Genomic DNA, 25,785 nt, shown 5'->3' with positions numbered 1-25,785 from the left:
AACTCCTGTGAGAGCTATGGCTGACCCAAGGCCATTCCAGCAGTCTGGGTCACCCCATGAAAATGATTGGCAACAGATCCTGAACAATCTAAAGAAAATCTTCTTTGGGCAACGGCGAATTAACTTGCAGAACTCACTGCCACAAGATGGAGTGGCTTTACAAGGACAACAAACAAAAGCAAGAAAGAGATGCCCATCAACGGCTATTGACCGTGACAGCTAAATACAGCTTCTGTGTTCAGCAGTCGGGCATTTCTGCAAGCAGATTGCTAGGCAACAGCAGAAAGCGAAGGCCACTCATCAGAGGCTCAGCTTCAAGGTTTCCTAGAATGATTTCGCTGGCCATTGTTGGAAACTGGATGCTCAACGAGATGGACCTTTGGCCTAATCCAGAAGGACTCCTCTCATGTTCCTTAGACTTCCCAGCAACTTGCACCCCATGTAGGAGAGCACCCCAATATTTTATACCAGCCTGGCCCTAGCTCCCATTCATTTTAGTCAGGCATGAAATGGAGAGAGATGCCTGCTAGGACAGAGAAAGAGAAGCCTGGAACCTTCTTAGCAGAAGCACACTAAAGAGCCAAACTAGTTAAACCGCCTTTCCCCAAAGAACACTGGGAACTGTCAGTCTGCGAGGGGAAGCAAGGGCGTCGGTAGTATGAAGAAAAAGATATTGGATTTATATTCCGCCCTATACTCTGAATCTCAAGAGTCTCAGAGCAGTCACAATCTCCTTTCACCTTCCCCTCCCCCACAACAGACACCGTGAGGTAGGTGGGGCTGAGAGAGCTCTGACAGAAAATGCCCTTTCAAGGACAACCTCTGCGAGAGCTCTGACTGACCCAAGGCCATTCCAGCAGCTGCAAGGGGAGGAGTGTGGAATCAAACCCGGTTCTCCCAGATAAGAGAGCTATGTCTGACCCAAGGCCATTCCAGCAGGTGCAAGTGGAGGAGTGGGGAATCAAACCCGGTTCTCCCAGACAAGAGTCCACACACTTAACCACTACACCAAAATGGCTCTCAACATCATCTCTGAAGCTCGCAACATCATCTTTGCAGGACTGCAAGAGTCCATAGGGGAAGGCACGACAGCTAACTTGGCCTCAAGTTGATGGGAGTTGGTAGTGCTTCCCCCCCTCCTCTGCAGCGAGATCAGGCCCTGCAACTGTACCTGGGGTCCGAGAAGGGCTGGCGGGACGAGGAGTGGGAGCGGGGAGAGTTTCCGGGGAAGCCCTGCCATCCACGGGCATCATGGAGGTATCTACATCCGCATCCTCATCCACCTGCTCAGAGTTGCTCCGCCGGTGGCTGCACGTGAACTTGCGGTCCTTCAGCCTCTCTTTTTCAGAGATCCCCCTTCCAGCCTCGTCCTGGATCAACAGCTCCGTCTCCACCAGCGAGCCTCCAGTTTTACTCTGCCCGTCTCCTTCACCTCGGTCGCTGCTCGAGTCACAGGAGAGGAACTCGTCCTCTGAGGGACTGCGGTCGCCTTCCCGCTTGTCATCTGTGTCGCTTGAGTCGGAGTCGCGGGTCTCAGCTACGATCATCTCCTTCAGCTCTTCGTGAAGCTGGTCCATCAAGCAGCGCAGGAATTCTTGTGTGTCCTGGGGAAAACAGAGAGAGAGACCCACATCACTGGTTGTCCAGGAGACAAAGGCATGCTGATCTGCAAGGTCAGCCTTCGCCCAAACAATGATCACAGTTAGAATCTACTAGCACAAAGATGGCAATAATTTAGTGGGTGGATCAGACCAAATCAAGGCTCACTGAACCCGGAGTTCATAGCCAATGTTCTTTTCGACAGGAAATCAGTCACGTGTTAATCATTTGTAGATGCTGAGGCTAAGCCATCTCTGTCTCCAGCAGGTAGAACATATCTAAGCTCCAGGATTGGAAGCAGAAATCAAGGAGGCACTGCGGCCCGTCAGTTCTCTGTGAGGCCAGCAAGACTCCCCAGGGTGGTTATCAAAAGAACTTCTGATTCCTGCAAACAGCGCTGTGCCATGTGCTCACTCAGGTTCCCTGTCTTTCAGAAGTTCTTGCTGCACACTGATCTTCCCAGCCGGAACTCTGTCAACGGACGCTGAGCCTCTCGTGCCACAGAATGACACAGCAGAACAGACGCCCAGTTCAGACTGTGAGTGGGAGGCATCGTTTCTGAATGCTCCCCCACAAACACATCAGAAAGAAAAACTGTAACCCAGACTTCTCCGTGCCAAGCTCGCTTTCTGTTTGCAGAGAGGGGAAATGCGACACCTGCTTACCTGTCTTAAATGTTTTGAAGCTGTTATAGCTGCTGTTTGGGAATAGGAAGGCATTTTTCTCTGATGGAATCAACACTAGCACTTTAACCCATCCCGCAAGAGCGGGCAGGCGAAGATACTGAAGTCATAAATAAGCTATTGTCATGACTGGGGGGGGGGGGGTCTTACCACTTGCTGCCACCACTCTGGGTTAAGGGTCTCCCTTGAGAAGGCCCAGAGTACCCTCCCAAGCCTCCCCTAGCTTAGGCCAAATAATGGGCATGAGGACCAGGCAGAGTGAACAACAGGGGGGGGGGAAGCTTTATTTAATGGTCTGTGCAATGTAACAAAAAAGGTGCATAAAACAGTAAAAGGGGTGAAGGGAAAAATAAACAAATGTCCTAACAAGTCTGAACTTACTGTCCCTACTGTCTTAGTCAGACCTAGCCTACTCGCCCTACCTCACAGGGCAAGGGTTTCTCCTGGCAGCAGCTCTTCCTCAGCTCTGTCTCCTAGGAAAAGAACACCCCCTTCCTGGGCTTGGCCCTTTTATGTCTTCCCAGGCCCCACCCCTCTCTGGGCCAGTTTCCCTCCAAAACCTTTGCCACCCAATCAGAGGGATAGAGGGGATCCTGGGAAATGTGGGCTCTTCCCAGTATTCCTAAGCAGGCTTCCCTGGGGCCTGCAGGCCTCACTAGGCCCAGGATCATGACAGCTACTGAAGTTGGAAACTGACATGCTTACATGGGACTGAATGAACTGGAACTCTGGTTGTTACAACTTATGCTTGATTGTTAGAGTTTATTGCGATAATTATGAAATATATATAATATTGGAATATGAATTCTAATTTTGGACTGTTTCACTTTTAAGAGAGTTCTGGAATTAGGTTCAATAGTAGTAATTTTTAGTGCATGATACTTTGTTAGTTTTCCACAGTATTTTTGGGCAGTCCTTGCCTCTCTCTGTGGTTCTCTAGGGTGTTATACCTGTCTTAGATGGCAGGGTTCATTTCACCATCTCACTCTGCTGTGTGCAGACTAGGCCTTATGAGAACCCTGTTGTTTAGCAAGCCCCTGCAAAGGCGGCTGTGCTTTAGATCAATCAGCCATACCCTACAGCGGGGGTCCCCAACTCTTTCGAACCCATCAACAGATTCTGAAATATTGAGAGGGGCGGTGAACAAGTTCACAAAAATGGCTTCCACAAAAGGTGGAGCCAGACCAGAAATGGCTTCAGTGGGAGGCGGAGCCTTCTTCACACCTCCTGGGAAGAAGGAAAACCTGAAGGGAGAATGGAACCACACAAAGACAAAGGAAAGCCTAGATGCTTACCAGTCCTGATCTTCCAGGGGGAAATCCTCTTATTTGCACTAGAGCAGCCAATAACAAGCGCTGTCTTGCAATGGCCCCGCCCACTTCCTGAAAAGCTTGGTGTGATCCAAGGGAAGTACTGGCACCGCGGCGTCCACAGACACCATGCTGGGAAACCCTGCCCTATAGTTTCCCAACAATGACAATGGGAATGGGACTCCTTAAAACGCCCCTTAAAACATTTTAACAACCTTATGTGGCACAGAACCAAAATACAGCATTTGGGAATTGCAGTGGTTGTTTAATAAATGACCTCACAGGGTGTCTGTTGTGGGGGGAGAAGATATGGGAGATTGTAAGCCACTCTGAGTCTCTAATTCAGAGAGAAGGGCAGGGTATAAATTTGCAATTCTTCTTCTTCTTCTTCTTCTTCTTCTTCTTCTTCTTCTCCTCCTCCTCCTCCTCCTCCTCCTCCTCCTCAGTGGCATGCCTCAGGCAAAGCACTGTCAATCCAGACCCTGGTCAGCAGCTTCAACTAGCACAGGATGTAGCAAGCCACTTCCTCACACATCACATCAGCACCTCTGTACCTGAACGGGCCTCTTAGAACATTCCAAGGGAGCTGCTGCTATCCCAGAGCCTTTCATTTCTGACTGCCACAGCCACAAGAAACTACCAGGCCCTTTACAGGTTGACTCACCTGTTGTGCGTAGCCACGAAACATGGGATTAACCAGCTTGATACCATGGGACAGGCTGCTTGGGACCACGTAGCTCGGCCTAATTAAAGGAAACCAATGCAAAATGAAATCCGCTTTATGCATGTGCTCTGGACACACGTAACAGGCAAGGGCATGATTCACTACACATCTTTGGCTACAAGTTTCTAGTACAGCTTATTTACGTAACATAAAAGGAGGTGCTGCTATCCCATAAAGCCTTGGAACGGGACCAGAAACTTCTTGACAAATATTGACAAAATGTCATTAGCTTCTTTGAGGACACCATATTAAAACTTAGAAACAAGCACAGCTCTTGCAGTTCATTCACACAGATACCCTTGCTCCATCCTGTTTCACAATGGGCTGCTTTTCCACATAAAGGGTTGTGCTCCCCCCCAAAACTGGTAGTACAGTCCAGGAAAAGCTCTCTCTCTCTCTCTCTCTCTCTCTCTGGAGAGCCAGTTTGGTGTAGTGGTTAAGTGTGCGGACTCTTATCTGGGAGAACCGGGTTTGATTCCCCGCTCCTCCACTTGCGCGCGCGCTCTCTCTCTCTCTCTCTCACATTTCTGCTCCATGCTAGGGCTAAATGGGAAGCAAAACAGTGCATGGGGGATAATTTCACCTTTCTGAAAGAAGGGGGGGGCTATCAGTCTGAGAAGCCTCTTTCCCAGAAGAACCTTGTTCACAAAAAAGCAACATATTTACACACCCACGCATCCAGCAGCCATTTTCTCCAGGGGAGCTGATCTCTGTTGCCTGGAGGTCAACTGTAATAGCAGGAGATCTTCAGCTGCCACCTGGAGATTGGCAGTCCTACTCACCGCTTCTTGTGCCACACTTCAGAAATCAGCTTTTGGTAACTTTTGCAGAGCGCCGGTTTCTTGTCTGTGCGCACCAGCCCACCGCACTCTAGGAAGAACTGGGTGAGGGGGGGGCTAAGAAAAAAGAGAAGAGGGGGGTCAGCTGAGAATTTCATTAACGGTTTTTTTTAAGAGAGGAAAAATGAAGGCCCAAACTAAGTACACGAAGTGATGGCACAAATAAACACACCCACTCCATCTGAAAACATTATTACTATTCCAGCCATTCTATTATTTTTATTATTTATTTGTATTTACAGCATTTAAAGTCTGCCTTTCGCACAGGAACTTGACGCATCTCACACAGTGAGTCAGCACAACAGACAAAGGGGACATTCAGCAGCCGCTGGAACCACCAGAAAGAACTGCAGCATAGCAGTCTTCACCCGACACATTAAGCAGTACAGGAACTGCATAAGTAGGATCCTGCACCTACAATAAGCTACCCACAGCCGTGTAGCCCACACTCCCTAATTCTCTCTCCAAGCAAGTTTGGAAAACCATTTCATGCTGCGCAGCCTGCACAGAAAGGCCTTCTTGAATAGTTCAGTTTGTGGCAGCCCAGGAGAGAGGGAGCTTTCCTGATCTCCATGGAAACACCATTCCACAAGGCGGAAGCCACCGCAGAAAAAAGCATGCATACAGGTTGTTGTGGATTTTGCCCATTTACCCAGCGTTTCTACCATTTATTGGTTCAGTGTTCTGGCTGGATCTGGGGAAGCAACCAGGCTCTGGGCTGTAGGCTGTTGCTTGCTGAATCTTGATGGGCTGCACGAAACAGCAAAACGGTTTAGCCAGACAGACAGGCCAATAAGCCTCAGGAACTCTGTCTACACAGAGAAGTAGCCCTGCAAAAAGAATGAAAGGCCACAGCCCCTTTCCCTTGATATGCTAGCTTTCCTCAGGCAGGGAGCTGGTTCCAGTTCAGCAGATGGAGAGAACCAATATCCCTCTAGGCTTGTGAGAGTTCATTCCTGGTCCTTTGCACTACATACACCCCTGGGAGGAGGGAGTTACTTCCTGGAGCATCTCTGCAGCCTACCAGTTAGAGAGGGCTTGAAGTGCGGCATTCATGTAACAGGAGTTCCCAAGGTTTTTCATTCCAGTAAGGCCTGGAGAAGGAAGCAGAAAACAAAAGGAGAAAATACTGAGCTTCACAGCTCATCCTCCTCTCTGCTCAGCATCTTTGTCCTTTTCTTCCTTCAAGGGGAGAACAACAAGGTCTCTTCCAAATGTCAAAGCCCACATGGGCTCACCTCTCGGTTTGAGATCGTCATCTTCCGATTCTGACTCCCCTTCATCAGCCACGGCGATTGGAACAGCTTTCAGAGGATGGGCAGGTGAAGGAGAATCCTGGACATGAAGACATAAGAGAAGCCATGTTGGATCAGGCCAATGGCCCATCCAGTCCAACACTCTGGCACACAGTGGCCAAAAAACCCCCAAAACCCAAGTGCCATCAAGAGGTTCACAAGTGGGGCTAGAAGCCCTTCCACTTTGCCCCCCCCACAAGCACCAAGAATACAGAGCATCACTCCCCCAGACAGTTCCAATAAAATGTTGTGGCTAATAGCCACTGATGGACCTCTGATCCATATTTTTATCCAATCCCCTCTTAAAGCTGGCTATGCTTGTAGCCGCCACACCTCCTGTGGCAGTGAATTCCACATGTTAATCACCCTTTGGGTGAAGAAGGACTTCCTTTTATCCTGTCTGCTCAGCAATTTCATCAAATGCCCACGAGTTCTTGTATTGTGAGAAAGGGAGAAAAGTCCTTCTTTCTCTGCCTTCTCCATCCCATGCATAATCTTGTAAACCTCTATCATGTATGTCACTCCGCAGCTGACGTTTCTCCAAGCTAAAGAGCCCCAAGCGTTTTAACCTTTCTTCATAGGGAAAGTGTCCCAACCCTTTAATCATTCTAGTTGCCCTTTTCTGGACTTGTCCCAGTGCTATAATATCCTTTTTGAGGTGCGGTGACCAGAATTATACAAGGTATTCCAAATGAGACCGCACCATCGATTTATACAGGGGCATACGAGGGAGAAGGGGGCAGGGGAGTGGCAAAAAAATCAGTGGCGTGACTTCTTTACAACAATGCTAAAACTCCACAGAGAAAACAGAGCCACACATTCAGATAGCCGGCATACAGCCAGTGGATTTACAAGCACGCCAGCGAATGCGTATACCTGGTCCAATGATTTTGGCTGTGGGGTTGGAGTGTGGGCTGCTAGCCTCTGGTCCAAGAACACCTCCTTCTCGCACGCATAGCACCACACCCGGAACGTCGTCAAGTTCACTGTCAGATTGTGTTTTTTGGCCTAGTGCGTTAAAAACAGAATAAGGCAATAAAACAACATTTCACGTTTTGGATTCGCATGCTCCAATAATTAGGAATGTAAATATTACACTGACTACAACCACACACACATACGTACATATAAAATCCTCCATAATGCTCAGGGCACATATTCAAAGTAAAGCTATAGCTCAGAGATACTTTTATAATTTATTGACTTCCCAGTGGGAGACTCCAACTCCCCAATGGGGACTTAAAATGGCTTACAACCATTTTATCCTTACAAGAAGACATTGGATTTATATCCCGCCCTCCACTCTGAATCTCAGAGTCTCAGAGCGGCTCACAATCTCCTTTATCTTCCTTCCCCACACCAGACACAGGGTGGGTGGGGCTGAGAGGGCTCTCACAGCAGCTGCCCTTTCAAGGACAGCCTCTGCCAGGGCTATGGCTGACCCGAGGCCATTCCAGCAGGTGCAAGTGGAGGAGGGGGGAATCAACCCCGGTTCTCCCAGATAAGAGTCCACACACTTAACCACTACACCAAACTGGCTCAACACCTCTATAAGGTAGAGTGTGTGACAGCTTCAAGGTTACTCAGCAAGTTTCCATGGCAGAGTGGGGAGACTGGAACCTGGATGTCTCTCAGATCCCCTAGTCTGACACCCTGATCACTACACCATATTGAAGCTCACATGTTTTATATGCAGAAGGCCACTGCTTCACCTTTGGCATCTAATGGATCTTGGGTTGCAGGGCTCGGGAATGAGCCTGTGCCAGAGGAATTTCTGCCAGCTGGAGAAGGAAGCTCCAAGCTACATGGGCAGCTAAAAGCAGCTGCATGCCCAGATGGCGGCAGAGCACATCATCCGGGTGTCATGGGTGCTGGGGACCCTGCAGAGGAAGACGAGTCTGCCAAGGAAACTGTACCCCTGCCACCTGCACCAGTCCCCCTGCCTCCTGCTGAAGAAGATCCCAGCCCCCCTGCCTCACCCTCTCGGGTGGCTCGTGTGCGTGACCGCCTCCGTCAGGACCTCAGGGATCGGAGGAGGGCGGCACGCTCACAAGCAAGACGCTCCCTGAGTCCTGAGTTTTGAGAGGATTCTGGCCCTCCTATGAGCAAGGATGCTTGAGTTGTAACAGGATCCTGGCTGCCTCCCAGAGCCAGCAATTAGTCCAAATGGGCAACAGCCAGCAGAGGGCTATATAGCTGTGGGCTTTGGGAGGAGGCTTTGTGGAAGCAACTAGTCATCTCCCTGACGGTCTAGCATCCACTCCGGCTTGACTTTGGTTCCTGACTCCCTGACTTTGGCTTTTGACTTTTGGACTCCCTGACCTCGGCTTCTGGACCTCGGACCTGCGATACTTGCACAGCGATTTGGATTTGGCACCTCGGACACTCCTGCTTGCTGGCTACAGACCTCGGCCTGCCTCTGGACTTTGCCTGACCCGGCCCCAGCCGTGACAGATTGCTTCCACCGACAAACACCCACTCCACAGGATGGAGGCTGAAGCAAGTGAAACCACCGAACTACTGGCTGCGCTCCAAGCCCAGGTACAGCAGCTAACACAGGCAGTAGTGCACTTGCAGCAACAACCTGCGGCCAGTGCTCCAGCCAAGTGCCCAGTTCCCCCACCTGACAGATTTGGGGGTGCCGTGGAAGAATTTCCTGCTTTCCTGGCACAGTGTCAGCTGTACTTTGAACTAAGAGCACGGGACTTCCCCAATGACAAGACGAAGGTGTGTTTTATCATTAGTCTGTTAAAGGGGCAGGCGGCCAAGTGGGCCACACCCCTACTGGTTGGGTCCTCTCCCCTACTGACTGATTACCAGGGGTTTGAGGCCCACCTGTCTGCTGCCTTCTCCAACCCAGTCCAAGCAGCCACAGCCAACCGGAAAATCAGGGCCCTGAAACAAGGCCAGTCCTCGGTGGCTCAGTATGCCACTGAATTCAAGCTCCTGGCCCAAGACTTGGCGTGGAATGAGGCTGCTCAGATGGACCAGTTTACCGAGGGGTTGGCAGAGGAAGTCCTGGACGAACTAGCCAGGGTGGAGTGGCCCCCCACGCTCCAGGAACTTATCACCCTCTGCCTCCGCATCGATGGCCGCCTGGAAAGTCGCCGCCAAGCCAAGACCAGAGGGCGCCAGCTCCCTGCGCCATGCCACTTGGCTCCTCTCCCATCCCCAGCTAGTATCAGAGACGAGGGTGAGCCTATGCAGCTTGGAGCTGCTCGACCCCGCCTGACTCCAGAAGAGAAGGCCAGACGCCGCACGCAGAACCTGTGCCTCTACTGCGGCACGGCAGGCCACTATGCTTCTGGCTGCCCTGCTAAACATCGGATACCCAGACCTACATTGCCACCGCCGCCAAAAGGCCAGCCCCAGGCGTAAGTGGACCCTCCAGCCTGGGGCGACTAGCTGGGTCCTCCGAACAACAGGCTGATACCCCGGGCCCGTTCCTGCTACCAGTCAAACTCCGTCTGCCTGATGGACACTGGCTGTTCGTGTATGCCATGCTGGACTCGGGAGCGGCCCACTGTTTCGTAGATGCCGCCTTTGTAAAGCAGCACCAGATTCCAGTGCAGCCAAAAGAGACTCCAACACTGGTGGAGGCTATTGACGGGCGCCTCCTCCGTTCTGGCCCCGTCACCCAGGAGACCTGTCCCATCACCTTCCACGTCCAGCAGCACCAAGAACAGCTGCAGTTTGATGTCGCCCGCATGCCTCGCTTCCCGCTGATTCTAGGCCTTTCCTGGCTGAAGCTGCACAACCCCATCGTGGACTGGGCCCAGCAGGAACTACGCTTCCGAGACCCATGCCCCCATCTGACTCCTCCCACCACTCTAGCAGCCGGCATCCCGAGTGGTGGTCCTCAGCTCCCTCAGAAGTATGCGGATTTCGCCAATGTCTTTGAGGAGACAGGAGCGGATCAGCTTCCCCCTCACCGACCCTATGACTGTGCCATTGATTTGGTACCTGGGGCACCACTCCCGGTGGGGCGTCTGTACCCAATGTCGGAGCCTGAGTTGGCAGCTTTGCGAGACTACCTGGACAAGAACCTGAAACGCGGATTCATCCGACCCTCAACTTCTCCCCTGTCTGCCCCAGTCCTCTTCGTGAAGAAGAAAAGTGGGGAGCTCCGGCTGTGCAATGACTACCGGGCCCTGAACAAGATCACCATCCGCGACCGGTACCCTCTACCACTGATCCCTGAACTCTTGGATCGTTTAAAGGGGGCCCAAATCTATACCAAGCTGGACCTCCGCGGAGCGTACAATTTGGTGCGCATACGGCGCGGAGACGAATGGAAGACCGCGTTTGGGACCCGATACGGGCAGTACGAGCACCTGGTGATGCCCTTCGGATTGACCAACGCCCCCGCTGTCTTCCAGAGGTTCATGAATGATGTATTCCGGGACCTGCTCGACCGCTTCGCGATCATATACCTGGATGACATCCTAATCTACTCCCGCAATCCTGCCCAGCACGCCGAGCACGTCCGCCAGGTCCTGCAGCGCCTACGAGCCCATGGCCTCTACGCCAAGCTGGAGAAGTGCGACTTTGACCTGCGCTCTGTCGAGTTCCTTGGTCACATTGTGTCACCACAGGGAATCCTCATGGACCCGAAAAAAGTGGAAGCGGTCCTGACCTGGCAGGCCCCTCAGAATCGCAAAGACCTGCAGCGGTTCCTTGGTTTCGCCAATTACTATCGGCAATTCATCCCGGCCTATGCATCTCTGACCACGCCCCTGACTCAACTACTCCGCCCCAAAGAACCTTTCCACTGGTCCCCAGAGGCCGATAATGCCTTCTCCACTCTGAAGACCCGTTTTGCCACCGGACCACTCCTGAGATACCCTGACCCCCAGCTTCCCTTTACAGTGGAAGCTGATGCCTCCAACGTGGCCCTGGGAGCAGTGCTGTCCCAGCGCGAGGAGCCGTCTCAGCCACTCCAGCCCTGCGCCTATTACTCGCGCCAGCTCACCACTGCGGAGAAGAACTACACCATCTGGGAGAGAGAGTTGCTCGCGATCAAGGCGGCTTTTGAGGTTTGGAGGCATTACCTCGAAGGGGCTCGCCACCCTGTTCAAGTGCTCACCGACCACCGGAACTTAGAGCACCTCCAGACCACCCGCCGTCTCAACCAGCGCCAGATCCGGTGGTCCCTATTCTTCTCTCGCTTTGACTTCCAGATCTCCTACATCCCCCATACCCAGAACCGGAAAGCAGATGCACTCTCCCGGAAACCGGAATACGCCCCTGCTTCAACTGAGGCCGCGCCCACTGCTCCCATCCTGCCGCCCTCAGTGTTTGCAGCCACCTCCACTTCACCCACACTCGTGGAGGACATTCGTGTTAGCCAGGCCAACGATCCCTGGGTCCAGCAACACCTCCAGGCCCTCCAAGATGACTCGGCAGGCGAGTTCACGACTCGAGGTGGTCTCTTGCTACACCGCGAACGCCTCTATGTGCCGCCCGGGCCCTTACGGGCAGAAGTGCTACGCCTGACCCACGACTCGTTGCCCGCCGGGCACTTCGGACAGCATAAGACCACCCACTTGCTGACGCGAGAATTCTGGTGGCCACGAGTTCGCTCCGATGTTGCCCGTTATGTCAGCTCCTGTGACGTCTGTCGGCGGGCCAAAGACGTCCCGGCCAAACCCTCGGGGTTGTTACAGCCCTTGCCCGCACCCTCAGGACCCTGGGATACCATCTCGATGGACTTCATCACGGAACTCCCACGATCCAAAGGTCAGACTTGCATCTTGGTGGTCGTCGACCTATTTACCAAGATGGCCCACTTCATTCCGTACCCGAAACTTCCCACAGCTCAGGAGACAGCTCAGCTCTACCTGCAACACATCTTTCGTCTGCACGGACTCCCAGCCCACCTGATCTCAGACCGGGGACCCCAGTTCTCCTCTCGGTTCTGGCAAGCCCTCCATTCCAGCCTGGGTACTCGAGTGCACCTGTCCTCAGCCTACCACCCGCAGACAGATGGTCAGACAGAGCGCACCAATGCCACGCTAGAGCAATATCTCCGCTGCTACACCTGCTACCAGCAGGACGACTGGACCACTCTGTTGCCTCTAGCGGAGTTTGCATACAACAACGCGGTCCACTCGTCTACCCAAATGACCCCGTTTGCTGCAACCTACGGCTACCACCCTCGGTTCTTCCCGGCGATCCTGCCACCCACGAATGTCCCCGCCGTCGAGGCCTACCTGCAAGAACTCTGCGCCAGCCAAGACTTGCTCCGAGAGCAGCTACAGCGGGCCAAGGAAGCCTATAAACTGGCTGCGGACCGGAAGAGGCAGGAAGGCCCCCCAGTCCAGCCGGGGGATCAGGTGTGGCTCTCGACTCGCTACCTGCGCCGGCCTGGTCGGTCTCACAAGCTGGATGCGCGGTTCATCGGACCCTACCCCGTCATGGACCAAATAAACCCCGTTGCTTTCAGACTCCAGTTGCCACCTCACCTCCGCATTCACCCTGTGTTCCATCGCTCCCTCCTTGTTCCAGCTGCACCCCCTGACCCAGCTCGGCCTCCTTGCCCACCGCCGCCACCACCGGTGTTGGTGGATGACGAGGAAGAATATGAGGTGCACCAGATCCTGGACTCCCGGTACCATCGCGGAGGCCTCCAGTACCTTGTGGACTGGGAGGGATACGGCCCAGAAGACCGGTCTTGGGAGCCTGTGGACAATCTTCATGCCCCGGACTTGGTGCAACAGTTCCACAACGACCACCCCGACCTCCCAGGTCCCTCGACGGAGGGGGGCCCTGGGGGGGGGGATAGTGTCATGGGTGCTGGGGACCCTGCAGAGGAAGACGAGTCTGCCAAGGAAACTGTACCCCTGCCACCTGCACCAGTCCCCCTGCCTCCTGCTGAAGAAGATCCCAGCCCCCCTGCCTCACCCTCTCGGGTGGCTCGTGTGCGTGACCGCCTCCGTCAGGACCTCAGGGATCGGAGGAGGGCGGCACGCTCACAAGCAAGACGCTCCCTGAGTCCTGAGTTTTGAGAGGATTCTGGCCCTCCTATGAGCAAGGATGCTTGAGTTGTAACAGGATCCTGGCTGCCTCCCAGAGCCAGCAATTAGTCCAAATGGGCAACAGCCAGCAGAGGGCTATATAGCTGTGGGCTTTGGGAGGAGGCTTTGTGGAAGCAACTAGTCATCTCCCTGACGGTCTAGCATCCACTCCGGCTTGACTTTGGTTCCTGACTCCCTGACTTTGGCTTTTGACTTCTGGACTCCCTGACCTCGGCTTCTGGACCTCGGACCTGCGATACTTGCACAGCGATTTGGATTTGGCACCTCGGACACTCCTGCTTGCTGGCTACAGACCTCGGCCTGCCTCTGGACTTTGCCTGACCCGGCCCCAGCCGTGACACCGGGCATCCCAATGGCAAAGTGCATGCTTTGCGGGCAGAAGGCCCCAAGGGGAGAAGATCTCAGAGAGCAGAGGTGCAAGAGACTCCCTTGGCCTGAGACCCTGGGGACTGGCTGCCAGAGCAAATGTTCCTGTGACAAACAGGCCACAGTGTTTTTTAGTTATCAAGCTCCGCATGTGGAACAAATGCTGCAAATTCAATGGTGCTATTAAAAAAAATTGTTTGCAGGCTTTGTCATCTTGCATAATTTGGAGTTGTTTTATTCCCCCCTTTTACAGTGACAGCCTCAACATTTCTGCTCTGGAAGACCCACAGGATCAGCACTGAATAAAGTGATCCCAATAAAAGTGTCCCTCATCAGTGTTCCAACAAACCAGATGCCCTTCCGGACATTCTATAGCAATCACCAACCTTCTGACACGGCTTGGTAGGCATAACAACAAAAGAGCTGCTGCAAGAGTCGGGGCCAGCCACAACAACGATTGCCACCATTTAACTACAGTCACAAAGTGCAGCGCCTTGCTGTGGTGGCAGCTGCCGCCAAAGCAACATTTCAAAATATCTGCACAGCCAATCAAATCTCCAGCAGCCGATCAGGAGCCCTGCTGGGCAAACGCCCCACATGCTCCCACCCACTTTCTAGAAATACTTGGTGGGCGCCTGAAAAGGTGTCGGTGGGTGCCACAGCATCCACGGGCATGACGCTGGGGACCCCTCTTCTATAGCCCTGAAGCGCCGACACAATTGCCAGTTTAAGAACAGAAGAGAAGCCATGCTGGATCAGGCCAATGGCCCATCCAGTCCAACAGTCTGTGGCACACAGTGGCCAAAAAAACCACATGCCATCAGGAGGTCCACTAGTGGGGCCAGGACACCAGAAGCCCTCCTACTGTGCCCACCCCCCGCAAGCACCAAGGATCACTGCTCCAAACAGAGAGTTCCATCTATACCCTGTGGATAATAGCCACTGATGGACCTATGCTCCAGATGTTTATATGTTTGCCTTCCTAGATCTAGAAAAAAGATCTAGAAAAAACAGCCAACAATAAGTGAATGAAATGTAGCCATGAACATCCTTTTCATTCTGCTAAAGATACTACAATCCTATGAACCTATGTCATGTGGTTGTGCTGAAGCTAAAATACTGCTTTGAGCTCCTTAGAGGAGCAGGGAACAAGAAATCATGGCCAGCCCCTGGGAGGGCTCATTGGTTTTCAAGGAATCTTGGAGGGGAGAGAGGAGTGTTCAAAGTACAGCTGAGGTACCAGGAAGTCACAGGGATATAGGAAGTCGCCTTCACTGAGTCAGATCATCAGTTCATCTAGCTCGGTATTATCTATTCTGACTTGCAGCACTCTTGAGGGTTTCAGCCACAGAAAGGTCTCCCCCACCATCTGTGTCATGAGAATCTTTAACTAGAGATGGAGCACTTGGGACTTCTTGCACGCAAGCAGATGCCTGACCACTGAGCTCTCGTCCCATCCGTCACACCCACCTACACCTTGTGACAAAGAACTCTCACCTGTGCATGAAGGGTGCTGTGATCAGCAAAGGACTCCCCGCAACCAACATAAGGACAACCAACCTAGAGACAGAGCAGAGATGCTGTATAGAAGCAGCAGGAGAAACAACAGAGGGCAAAGAGAAGCTGTATGTGACTGACATTCCCACAACGTGGTGATTCCACACCGGAGAGGAAGAAAGTTTTGCCCAGTGCGCTTCTGCACTTTATCATGGGCCTGATTTAAAATGGAGAAGAACGTAACTACAGAACTACATTTTTTAAAGCAAAGGGTATTTTTAATTGTGTTTTTTTTTTACCTGAAGGCAGGCCCACAAGTTTGGTCCCCCTGCACCACAAGACTGGCACGTCCCCTAGGAACGCAGAAAGGAAGAAATCTCAGGCAAGCTTCAATCAATCAGTCTTTTTTACAGCCCACAGGCCATTCAAAAGCAACCCCCCCCCCAATGTTATAAAATTAATAACCTATGTAAAATCTCAGCATACATCATTCATCCTGATATAGTGAACAGTCCAAAGGTTAGAATCCAAGTAGGTGTCACACGGGACATTAACTCAGCCTAGTTGTTCATTGCAGATGACAGAAACTTAGCCACAGATACAGTAGTTCTTTGGTCTGATCTGCTGAGAACAGTTTTTTTTTTTAAATCAATCAATATATCTAATAAATCCAAGTGCACCCGTGCATAAAATCTACAATGGAAAAACACGTGAACCAGTGTTTCAATCAGGTTAGAGGAGAAGAAGAAGATATTGAACTTATATCCTGCCCTATACTCTGATTCCCAGAGTCTCAGAGCGGTCACAATCTCCTTTTACCTCCCCCACCCACAACAGACACCCTGTGAGGTAGGTGGGGCTGAGAGAGCTCTCACAGCAGTTGCCCTTTCAAGGACAACTCTTGCAAGATCTATGGCTAACCCAAGGCCATTCCAGCAGGTGCAAGTGGAGGAGTGGGGAATCAACCCCAGTTCTCCCAGATAAGAGAGCTCTGGATGACCCAAGGCCATTCCAGCAGTGCAAATGGAGGAGTGGGGAATCAAACCCGGTTCTCCCAGATAAGAGTCCGCGCACTTAACCACTATACCAAACTGGCTCTCAAAGCAAGGGCCAAATCTACTATTAGATGGAAAGTTTTTGTATCTTTCTCTCAAGATGACACCTGCACTCTAGCCAGCTTAAATACATGCCAGTATCTTGGTACAGTTAGTATTTTATTTATTTTATTGGCGCACAGCAGAGCTTAGGGTGGGTAATGACAACAATAAAAACAGTGATTATAGCAATGATTATAGTACTGATTAGAGCAGCGATTATAGTACTGATAGGAAGCCATCCTCAGCAAAAGGTTATTATTGGGAGGAGCAGCAAACACCCAGGAGGACAGAGTTAAAATTCAACAAGATCTGAATCATCTGGAGAAGTGGGCGGTTGTGAACAAGATGCAATTCAACAAAGAGAAGTGCAAAGTCTTACATCTGGGCACAAAATGTGAAGCACAAATACTGGTGGGGCGGATGCACTTTGGGGAAGTAGTGTGTGGGAAAGAGATCTTGGGGTAGTAGTGGATTGTATGAGCAGTCAGTGCGATGCCGTGGCAAAAAAGGCAAATTCAATCCTGGGTTGCATCAAAAGGGCTATAGCATCAAAACCATAGGAGGTCGTAGCTCCACTGTATACTGCCTTGGTCAGGCCACACCTGGAATCCTGTGTGCAGTTCTGGAGGCCTCACTTCAAAAAAGATGTGGACAAAATTGAGCAGGTGCAGAAGAGAGGATGATCAAGGGCCTGGAGGAAAAACCCTCTGAGGAAAGGCCTTGGGAATGTTCAGTCTGGAGGAGACTGAGGGGGTACATGATTGCTCTCTTTAAATATTTGAAAGGCTGCCATTTAGAGGAGGGCAAGGAGCTGTTCCACTTGGCAGCCAAGGATACCGGCTGGATATTTGGAGGGGGGGGGAGGGATTTATGGGCTGCAGCGCCTCTTAGTTCAATTAAGCACTGTAACAGAGAAATGGGCTCTCTCGTTGCAAATCTTTGCTTACCTTTGACTTGAGAAGCAGGTCTTCCTTGGTGACCTCACCTATGGAATCCAGGTGAGGACAAATGTCTCTTGGGTCAACCATTCTGTACCCAGGTGTGCCTATGTAGAGAAAAAGACATCAGAAGAAGTCAGTTTAGTTGCAAGCCTAGCTTGGTTAGTGCATGTCTAAAAGAAGAGTGGGCAAACAAAACTAGCTTGACTTGCTGTTTTATGGACAGGGGATACTGACTTGGAGATTCTATTACATGAGAGTTTTAAATTTCTGGTTCTGCCTGTTCACATCTATGTCATTTTAAAGTAGAGAAGTAGTCCCTAAATTATCAGTTAGAGGCCTGCAGACAAATGCATGGCTGGTTATTTCAAAGGCCTCTTAAATAAAGTCCCAAAGCTGGGAAATTCAGTTCCATATGGAACCTGCCCCGTGGGGGTGACATGAAGGGGAAGGCATGGGGGAAGCTTTGATGTCCACCTTTCAATGAATCGCTCTCAAGACAGTTTAATTTTTATTCAAAGAGCTGAAAACAAAGCAAACAACAAAATACGAAAAGCAACAGTGATTAAAACAACAGAAGCAGTCAGACATCCAAAGTAATAGAACAAAGCCTGTCAACTTTTTTTAAGATAAGGCTTTAAAAATTCAGTCATATTGCTTTTGGTAGCTATGGACAGAATGAGCTCAGAACACAGAATTAAAAACAGAAGATGCTTCCAAAGATGATAATTTGAGCATGTAAATTATGACCCAGATTAATGGCAAAGATTTCTGCAATGAAACAAGACTTCTTGAAGAAGATTCAAGGGCAAAAATGTATTTATTCAGCGCTAGACTCATCTTATCAAACGCTGGAAACAAGATACTTTCATTAGAAGTACTATTAAGGAAGCATTAAATCGTATATGATTTAAAGATGTCCCCCCCATTTTTTTTACTCTTTCTCAGAAGGTCACTTGGATGTCCAAATGGTTTACTTTGTATTTGTATTGTACTGTTGTATTATTGTATTTCTGAATTTTTGTCATAAGAAAGAGGGTAAGGCCTTCATCTATCTTCTGAAAACAGCACCGAAGCAGATACTCCTTCATACGCCTGCACAATAACTGAAACTCAAAACCTCCAGGAGGGAATTCTGTCATTCTAGAAACCTACTGAAGTGTTATAACATTAACTATTCAGCTTCAGGGAGCATGCTAACTGTACAAACCTACACAGATTTTTAACATCACATCACAGCCTCTCATCCCACACTCAGTCCAGTGTGGATTTAAGAGGTGCAACTGCAGTCTTACCTTGACAGGAAAGTGAAAGATAAACCGTTTTCGCACATAGCTTACCTCGCAGTCACAATCCTGTTCCCTCCGCAGCGTCTGTCAGATTTCCCACCATCTGCGCCGGAGTTACAGGAAGTGCCGCAGCTTTTGCGTAGCAAATGTAAACTGGGTTTTAGTGGTTTACGTTTGCTACACAGAAACTGCGGCACTTCCGGTAACTTCGGTGCTGATGGTGGGAAATCCGACCAGATGCTGCGGAGGGAACAGGATTGTGACTGCGAGGTAAGCTGTGTGCGAAAACGGTAATAGTCTTTCAAAGAGGCTCAGAATCCAAGTTCCCACGACTCAGTCCGCATTACTGCACACCCAGGGAGAACCTACCAAAAGCAATGGGTTAATTCTCATTTACAGAACAGGAACTCTGCGGATACCAACTGGTATTAGCCACACTGGAGGGTTTAGAGGACATAGTGGTTAAGTACACAGACTCTTATCAGGAAGAACCGGGTTTGAGTCCCCACTCCTCCACTGGCACCTGTAGGAATGGCCTTGGGGTCAGCCATAGCTCTTGCAGAGCTGTCCTTGAAAGGGCAGCATCTGTCAGAGCTCTCTCAGCCCCACCTACCTAACAGGGTGTCTGTTGTGGGGGAAGAAGATAAAGGAGATTGTAAGCCACTCTGAGATTCAGAGTGAAGGGCAGGGTATAAATCCAATATCATCATCATCATCATGTGAGAAACTCGGCTTAGGATAACCTTGTCTAGTAATGCACATCTTAGAATATTATCCAGAGCTGTTTGGACTCAGTTCTCAGTTCCTTTGGGGAGGCTGGAATGAGAATTATAAAATGTGTCTCCTTATTGCCAAGGCTGAGTAACAATGTCCATTAAGTCCTCTTGGCCAAGCGAACTTATACCAGTACCCGGTAGCCTACAAGGAACCCAGGGGAGGGGAGAAAGAACAGACCATTCATATCCAGAATATAAACACTGCCTGCTTGCCCGGCAATGATTCTTACTCAAAGATGAGTAGGCTGAAAATTTAAGGCTCAAAACAGATAATTCATGCAAAAAGGAGTTAAGTTTGCAACCTTGTGCTCGCAGAAATTCACAGAGTATCCACAGGGACTCCACTGACCATCCAAGGTATTCCAAGTGCACAGTTAGGATTTCCTTTGCACAGATCTTTGGTGCACAGTGGGAAATTATGAAAGTCCCATATCCTCGCACATGTGCATAAATGCACCATTATGCCTCTACTTCACCCAGAGCTGGGTCATGAGTTGGACAAAGCTAACTAACTCAACTTCGAATGCATCTAGGGTGCCCTGATAGCAGTCATGCCTCAAGATGTTCAATGCAAGGTAAGAGAGATGTGACTGATGTGACATCTGACTTTTACTGCTCAAGACATAAAACAGATCTGCAAATGGAAGGGGGGACACCACAAGCCATGCAAATTGTGCAGTTCTGCATACTGACAAACGGGTAACCAAACAATGTCAGCATTTTTTCCAGCCAGCAGACTTAGCCACAGCCACTCCATCTAGTCAGCCTTTGACAAGGAAGAACTGTCATCTCATAAACAGCTTTAAAAAACAAACAAAACCCAAACTGGTTCTCTTTTAGGCCATATATGCGTGAACAAGCAGGTTAGCAGAATTTTCGGTGGGCTACTAACTTCTTTGGAGGCACAATTATGCTTGGTGTTTCCATTTTTAATCACATTTTGGGTGCTCATCTGTGTCTTCTTGCAACACTGAGCTCACGTTCAAAAGTGCAAGAAAACAGCTGGTTTAGTCAGCATGGCTGGCAGAGAGATCTCAGGCCAAACCTTGTTCAGTTTTCGTGTCTCACTGCCACTTTAGGTTGTAAATAGTCAGCTTGTATCACCACGTCCTACCATGAAAGGCAGGCACAAACCCAAACAAAAGGTAGAATCTTAGGGCCTAGTGTTTTCACAATGGAAAAAAGAATTGGGGGTGGGGGTGGGGAGGACCCAGACCTTCTCTTCAAAAGGGAACGATCCTCCTCCCATATGCCTGTTAATCTTACAGCAGTAAGGCCTGCTCTTCTCACTTGAAATGCAGGTGAGCCTTCTGATATATCCCCACATGACTTTGGTGAACTGCATCACCAGAAGGTCATAAACAGCATTATGTGAGCCGTAATGAAGTAGCAGAGGCCACCCTTCACACCGCGAGTCCAATTCTTGAACCCAAAGTAGAAGGGAAGCCCAGACCAGGGGTGGCCAGACTTGCTTAAGATAAGAGCCACAAAGAGTCATCAGATGTTTGAGAGATGCAAGGAAGGAAGGAAGGAAAACAGATAATGTGGAAGGAGGGGGGAAGTGGAAAGCAAGCAACTTTAACTTTAAATGCATTCTCCAAGCTGCTGGCTGGCTTGTCATAGAGAAGTGATTTAAAGAGAGAAATACTTTCTCCAAGTCATCCAACGAGGCAGTGGGGGCTTCAAGAGCCACACAATATGTGTGAAAGAACTCCTGAGCCGCAGTTTGGCCACCCCTTATTTTTAAAATGTCAACACTTTCTTTCCTAAAAGCTCAAAGCCCCTTACAACGGTAATCACCTTAAAAAGCAAACCGATAAGCCAATCCAAACCAAAGGCTTTACAGATTGACCCAAACACTACTTAACTAATTTGCCCATAGCTTTCTGAATTTTTTAAAGAGGCTCGAGAACACAAGAAGCCGACAAAACAGGCTCAATGGACCAGCAGCCTGACTCAGTATATCATCAAATGATGGGTTTTTAAAAATATATATTTTAAAAAATACATTTTTTTAGATCTGTTAGCAGGCTTGGTGGCTCTGATTAGAACACAAAAGCAGAGTATATATTTTTTTTATAAATAAATAACCAAGGTCTACAGCCCAATCTAGCCTGAACTTGTCAGATCTCGGAAGCTACAGAGGGCTGGCCTTGGCTAGTACTTGGATGGGAGATCTCCAAGGGATACCAGGGTCACGGTGCAGAGGCAGGCAATGATAGGGGAGGGACGGTGGCTCAGTGGTAGAGCATCTGCTTGGGAAGCAGAAGGTCCCAGGTTCAATCCCTGGAATCTCCAAAAAAGGGTCCAGGCAAATAGGTGTGAAAAACCTCAGCTTGAGACCCTGGAGAGCAGGGGAGGGATGGTGGCTCAGTGGTAGAGCATCTGCTTGGGAAGCAGAAGGTCCCAGGTTCAATCCCTGGCATCTCCAAAAAAGGGTCCAGGCAAATAGGTGTGAAAAACCTCAGCTTGAGACCCTGGAGAGCAGGGGAGGGATGGTGGCTCAGTGGTAGAGCATCTGCTTGGGAAGCAGAAGGTCCCAGGTTCAATCCCTGGCATCTCCAAAAAAGGGTCCAGGCAAATAGGTGTGAAAAACCTCAGCTTGAGACCCTGGAGAGCCGCTGCCAGTCTGAGTAGACAATATTGACTTTGATGGACCCAGAGCGGAGAGGGGCCATGGCTCAGTGGTAGAGCATCTGCTTGGGAAGCAGAAGGTCCCAGGTTCAATCCCTGGCATCTCCAAAAAGGGGTCCAGGCAAATAGGTGTGAAAAACCTCAGCTTGAGACCCTGGAGAGCCGCTGCCAGTCTGAGTAGACAATACTGACTTTGATGGACCCAGAGCGGAGAGGGGCCATGGCTCAGTGGTAGAGCATCTGCTTGGGAAGCAGAAGGTCCCAGGTTCAATCCCTGGAATCTCCAAAAAAGGGTCCAGGCAAATAGGTGTGAAAAACCTCAGCTTGAGACCCTGGAGAGCCGCTGCCAGTCTGAGAAGACAATACTGACTTTGATGGACCAAAGGTCTGATTCAGTATAAGGCAGCTTCATATGTTCATGATAAATCACTTCAGAATAAAATGCCTTGAAAAACCTACTGGGTTGCCATAAGCCAGCTGTGACTTAATGGCAAAAAAAAAAAAAGTTCTCATTGAAGCAATGGCCCAGTGTCTATGTTGTACAGCTAGGATCAAATGGCTGAATATAAAAAGCTCCTCCACACTGAAAACTAGACAATCAGGAAGCTTATTAGCCAAGACTCCGTCACAACTCTCTAGCTTTCTACCTGCACAGAATTTCTTTTGTATAGAGAACCAGTCGGTCCTGGGAGCCTGTACTTGATAGGGTACAGCCCAAACCCACATGCAACAGACAAAAAATGGTTAATGCTGTAACCTGGCCTGAGAACTGTGAGTGACAAGGGATTCAAATGGAATTATTCAGTTGAGAGAGTCAGGAGTGACAGTTGACAGTTTGCAGTTAAGAACGAAGAACTGACTGGGAAAGAAGGCAAGAGACTGGGAGAGGATCCAGAAGGATTCTGAGTTGGGGAAGCAGGAAGTTTAACCCACCCCTAGCAGCCAGAGTCCATTGGTTGTTGTAGATTTTCCAGGCTGTGTGGCTGTGGTCTTGGCACTGTGAGACCTGATGTTTTGCCAGCAACTGTGACTGGCATCCTCAGAGGTGTAACCCAGAAAACTGGAGTTCTCTCTGGGGCAAAGTTTGAGTCTGCTGGTAAACACAACCTTTCCAGAAACAGAAACACCCCCAACACTGTTCCCTTTCACAATATGCCTCTTCCCAACCTGAACTCGCTACCACCTGTGGGATCAAGAATCAAGGGGGGGGGGGGAGAAATGTGCCCTGAGTGCACACCCACCCAATTCTGACTGGATGCACTCTTAAGAAAACTTGAACTCCTCTCGCCAAGGTGTGTATCCCCTTCAGGCCCAGGATGCTTAAAGAAGCCAGGAGACAAAAGCCTCCAGGTCCCCCAGCATAAAGCAAAAAGCTTCTCTGGCAACCTTTCCCAGTTACTCTGAAAAGGACCAGATGGTTATCCTAGCAGAACCACTCTTCCTCCACTTCAAGGCCGAGCAGCAGAATGTCCTTTCTGACAGAAGAACAAGGCATTACTCATCATTTTTCCCCCTAACAGCTGGTGCTGCCGCATCATCCCCAGTCCCCACATCCCTTTCTGCCCAAATCCTCCAATTTTATCCTCTCCATTTCTTGCAAATGCCTGAAGGGGAAACAGAAGGTGAACCTCCACAACCTTGCCACTGCTTAGAGGCCTATTTGCACTGCTAATCTTTAAAGGAGAGGTACAACCGCATACAATCTCAGCTTGCAAAACCATTGTCAAATGCTCACTTATTATATGTCATCCTTTGTGAAGCTTGAGCTGATGTGATGTATCGCCTCGAGAGTCAGACTAGAAACAAGAAGACAGAGGCTGAAATTCCCTGACTAGATGACCTTGGGCCAGTCAGTCTCTCGCCATGACCTATCTCACAGGGCTGTAATGAGGATAAAATGGAGGAAGGGAAGAATCCTGCATATCTTGGTACTAGATAGAACCCTGCTTACTGCAGAACTCATTGCTGCTTCTGATATAGAATGCCTACCTCTAAATCTTCCCGGTGCACTAGATGTGCTTCTTCTGATGGTTTGCACAAGTCAACTGACCACTCATGCTAGAGGATGCAAGCACCCTACAGCTTCCTCAGCCTGCCTCGGCAGGGAGGGCGGGATATAAATAAAAGCTTATTATTACTATTATTATTATTATTATTATATGGCTTCACCAGCCCACCCAAGAATACCTTCATCAAGATCCAACAACATCAGTTATCCACCTTGCACAAAAGTTTGGTGCCCTGGTCTTTGTAGACAAGTTTACCACGGACCCTCTAGTATCATCTAAAAGCCATGCTTTACATCATATTATTGAGTCCGGCCGCACCTTTAAAACCAAGAAAGTTTTATTCTGGGTGTTGCCAGAAAGGATGACTTAAAGTCAACATCCTCCCCTCTAATGGTTGGTGACTTCTGTTTCAGTGTATTTGAAGAAGTGTGTATGCGCACAAAAGCTTATACCCAGAATAAAATGTTGGTCTTGAAGGTGCCAATGGACTGAAAATTTGTTCTGATGCTTCAGACGGAAGACGGATACAGCTACCCACCTGAATCGACTATATTCTGGTATTATTCAAAAATCAAGTGTACCATCATGAAGACCAGTTCTAAATCCTCTTGGTTCTTATCCCAAACCTCAGAACACACCACATCACTAGCATATGGGAGTGCTCCTAAATCCTTCCTTGCGCATACACCCTGGAGGACATGGTTAAAATCACACCTCTAACTCCCCGGTATTTAACCCATAGTTACCACTGCCGCTCCTGGTCCCAAGCTGCCAACCACAAACTAGTACAGAACATGCATTTAAAAAATGAAAATGCTTTAAACTTCATTTCTGACTATTCTGTATGAAATGAGATGCAAAAGTGTGAAGCGAGAACTAATCACATGAAGCAACTGAGATTCTGAAAGAGATCCTACCTGATAAAATTTGTTAAATGACAAAACACCTTCCAGTTTATCACACGCCACCTTCCCCACCCGCCTTCCACTCAAGAAAATACCCCAGGGAAAAATTCCAACATAAACCGAAAAACCTATGCAGAATCTATTTTTCACACCTGGGGAAGGAGGGAAGAGCAATTAATTTGTCTAAGGACACTCCTCAAGATAAATTTCCCACTGCACAACATTTAAAAAACTTTGGGGACGGAGGCACCTCTTTGCAGACCCCAACACAACACCCCAAATGTGCCCCGTGTAGCGGCCGTGGCTTCCAAAATGACAATGGGGAGGATAGCAAAGAACCACTCCTCTATATTATTCCCCCATGTTAATCATAGAATAAGGGGGAAAACTCAATTGTCTTGAGTGCATTTTTGGGGAGCAGTGAAAAACGGCAATTAAATTAAATTAATTAAATCCCCCTCCCAGTTACTGACCAGTAGTGCAAAGACCCAGCCCCCTCCCCCAGTTACCCTACTCCAAAGCAAATGTAGGTTACAAAAACATCCTCTAGGAATCCTGTCAAGAGCCCTCCTCTAATAGGCCGCCCCCATACCCCAAATCAACCACGAGGAGCCCTTTCCAACCTCCTCCCCACGCTCATAATGGAGACCCCCCACAGCCTCCTTCGCCTCCCGATCCCAAAACCGTGATGACACCCCCCACCCCCACCGGGGCCTCATCCCCGCCTTCCCTTCACGGGGCGCCCCCTCACCTCTCTCCGCCCCAACAGACACCTGCGCAGCCTGCC

General features: G+C 49.7%; 1 protein-coding gene across 3 annotated transcripts in view; it reads right to left on the bottom strand.

Moving 5' to 3' along the window:
* The window catches only part of USP20 (ubiquitin specific peptidase 20), a 41,978-nt gene extending 24,490 nt beyond the window's left edge, over positions 1–17,488 (bottom strand). For 2 of the 3 annotated variants that reach the window (XM_060251815.1, XM_060251816.1), the window contains exons 1-9: positions 17,395–17,488; positions 15,650–15,703; positions 15,351–15,413; positions 7,327–7,458; positions 6,394–6,490; positions 6,180–6,249; positions 5,099–5,212; positions 4,257–4,335; positions 1,172–1,604 (exon numbers count right to left, since the gene is read on the bottom strand). In XM_060251815.1, coding sequence (XP_060107798.1) covers positions 1,172–1,604; positions 4,257–4,335; positions 5,099–5,212; positions 6,180–6,249; positions 6,394–6,490; positions 7,327–7,458; positions 15,351–15,413; positions 15,650–15,703; positions 17,395–17,475 — 1,123 coding nt within the window. In that variant the 5' untranslated portion in view covers positions 17,476–17,488. The remainder of the gene's footprint in view (positions 1–1,171; positions 1,605–4,256; positions 4,336–5,098; positions 5,213–6,179; positions 6,250–6,393; positions 6,491–7,326; positions 7,459–15,350; positions 15,414–15,649; positions 15,704–17,394) is intronic. The other variant, XM_060251817.1, reaches the window with a different exon arrangement.
* Positions 17,489–25,785: the final 8,297 nt, after the last annotated feature.

This window comes from Heteronotia binoei, chromosome 12 (assembly GCF_032191835.1).
Source record: "Heteronotia binoei isolate CCM8104 ecotype False Entrance Well chromosome 12, APGP_CSIRO_Hbin_v1, whole genome shotgun sequence".
Classification (NCBI taxonomy): Eukaryota; Metazoa; Chordata; class Lepidosauria; order Squamata; family Gekkonidae; genus Heteronotia; species Heteronotia binoei.
Note: the sequence above shows the minus strand (reverse complement) of the source record. Positions and strands in the feature narration are given on the sequence as shown.